The following is a 2,378-nucleotide window of genomic DNA, read 5'->3' on the forward strand; positions in this document are numbered from 1 at the left end:
TTTTAAGAAATACAACAATAAAATATCATAAGGGGCAGCAATATGATTCAGATAACAAAGCCACTTGCCACGAAGCCTGAAATCAAGCCAAAGCTTGATCTCCAGAATGTAAATGACAGAGACAATCCATTCCAAGTGTCCTCTGACTTGTACAACTATGCCATGTCACATTTATACCCAGAAAAATCCACAAGCATGCACACAGATGAAACTAATTAAATAACTAAAATGAAATAAAACTTAAAAGAATTTATTGAATTAAAAAACCAGAAGATATGTGCACCAGTAAAAGAATAAGAAAGTGCTCCATAATCTAGAAAAAATAGGAAACACTTTCCCATCACTTCTAAACCAAATTCCGTCTGCCATTATCATCACTTCAGCCCAAAGAATGTTATGTTGGACACCAAAACTCCAGAACTATAAGAAGATGAACCCCTCATGTTCATACAGTGATGGTGTTAGGGTTACTGTGTTACATAAAGAATAGAAAAATAATAGTGAATTCCCTTTTCATTTTTGTATAAAGGTTTTTCATACCAAAAGACGTAAGAGATACTGAACCCATTGTAATTTGCTAGACTCTACATATGTTTTCATCAATGCTTCAGGGAGAATGGGGAAGTGTGAAGTACAGGACTGTGTGTGGTACAGACAGCTGGTGAGATTCTTAGAGGAGGTTTTTGTTGGAGGCTGAAGCACTGTGTGAGGAAAGCTGATACCCTGCTGACAGTAATAATGTGCTAGATCATCATCCTGAGCATTGCTGATCGTGAGTGTGAAATCTGTCCTATCTCCACTGCCTATGAATCGATCAGGGACCCCAGTGAACCGAGTGGATGCAAAGTAGATCAGCAGTTTAGGAGACTGCCCTGGTTTCTGCTGGTACCAGGCCAAGAGGTTCTTATTGTTTCCACTGTAATAGACACTCTGACTGGACCTGCAGCTGATGGTGACCTTGTCTCCTGCTGACACAGCCAGGGAAGATGGAGACTGAGTCATCACAATATCTCCACATGCACCTGTAATCAAGAATAGCAGTGATCATGTATAAGAAAAAACACAGAATTCAATACATGAAACTTGTCAATTAATAACCTTATAATGACATATTGCCAGAGTATTACAGCATATACAACATTACACCCTGACACATTGACTCAGAGAATATTATAATGGTTTTAAATTACTCACCAGATATCCAGAGGAGCAGGGACATGAGGACCTGGGTCTGTGACTCCATCTTGCTCTCCCTGCCTGTCTGATGTAACTCTGTTCTCACTGAAAAAGTCTGGTTTATAAGTTCTGAGCGGCTGGGTTTTGCTCCAGGGCTCCATGCAAAGCAGTTAGCAATATGAAAGCAGATTCCTGGGCAGTTGTGGTATAGTGGCTGGTTCTATATGCAGGCAAATGTACAATCACAGAGAACATGAGAAATCAGTGAAAGATGTTAACTTGCAACTCTAAAGCAGATCTACTCTATGCTCTAACAACAGATTTGCTTAAAATCTAGGACATAGTAAAATCAGCTGATTTTGCAGAAACTGTAGAAGAGCTATCTCAGATGAGAGTCCTGAGAAAATGTTAAGATATGCTGATATAAATCACAACAACAAAAGGAAGAAAAATTCAATAAAAGAAACAAGCATGGGGGAGAGGAAACAAAGAAATACATGGAGAAGAGATATAGAGAGAAAGAAATAGAGGGAGAGAGAGAGATGGAGAGAGAAACAGAGAAAGAGGCATAGAGAGAAACTTGGTAAGAATTTGTTCATTATCTTCCATCTTTTTTTGTTTGTTTGTTTTACGAGACAGGGTTTCTCTGTATTGTTCTGGATGCTGTTGGTCCAGCCTGGCCTCGAACTCACAGAGATCCACCTGCCTCTGCCTCCCGAGTGCTGGGATTAAAGGCGTGTGCCACTACCGCCCGGCCATTATCTTCCATCTTCAAAGCCTATCTTATATTGAGGAAAGGTAATACTTCCTCAGACATTTGGTCTCCAGTTTCCAAAATAAACATTGTGCAGAAATACAAAGAGGAGCCCAGAATTAGCTCTGAGAAAATCCTGGGGATCTTCCATTTAATCCCTGGATCAGAGAAGCGTTCATCTCACAGCAAAGGTAAACATAAACACTAGCAAGTATCCTCCACACAACTTCAGGAACTGAAAGAGGGATTGAATTTTGGGGAAATGGAAGAGGAATACAAGAAACTGCATTTGTTCAAGAACTTGTGAATGTAAAGCAACACTGAGAGTGTTTTTCTCAGAAATCCATATTCTAGGATAATTTACAAATTAGCAGTATGGAAACTGGATTAAGATAGTCTCAGGAGACCACAGATACCCCAGATAAGACCCCTAAGCATTAGTTGACAG

General features: G+C 39.7%; 1 gene segment (V, D, J or C); it reads right to left on the minus strand.

The window, feature by feature from the left end:
* Positions 1-534: 534 nt before the first annotated feature.
* On the minus strand, positions 535-1,353 carry LOC101837878. The segment is given in 2 exon segments: positions 535-1,022; positions 1,195-1,353. Coding segments are annotated over 2 exon segments (537 nt in total).
* Between the last annotated feature and the right edge of the window lie 1,025 nt (positions 1,354-2,378).

The sequence above is a fragment of the Mesocricetus auratus genome, unplaced genomic scaffold, assembly GCF_017639785.1.
Source record: "Mesocricetus auratus isolate SY011 unplaced genomic scaffold, BCM_Maur_2.0 Super-Scaffold_100676, whole genome shotgun sequence".
Taxonomy (NCBI): Eukaryota; Metazoa; Chordata; class Mammalia; order Rodentia; family Cricetidae; genus Mesocricetus; species Mesocricetus auratus.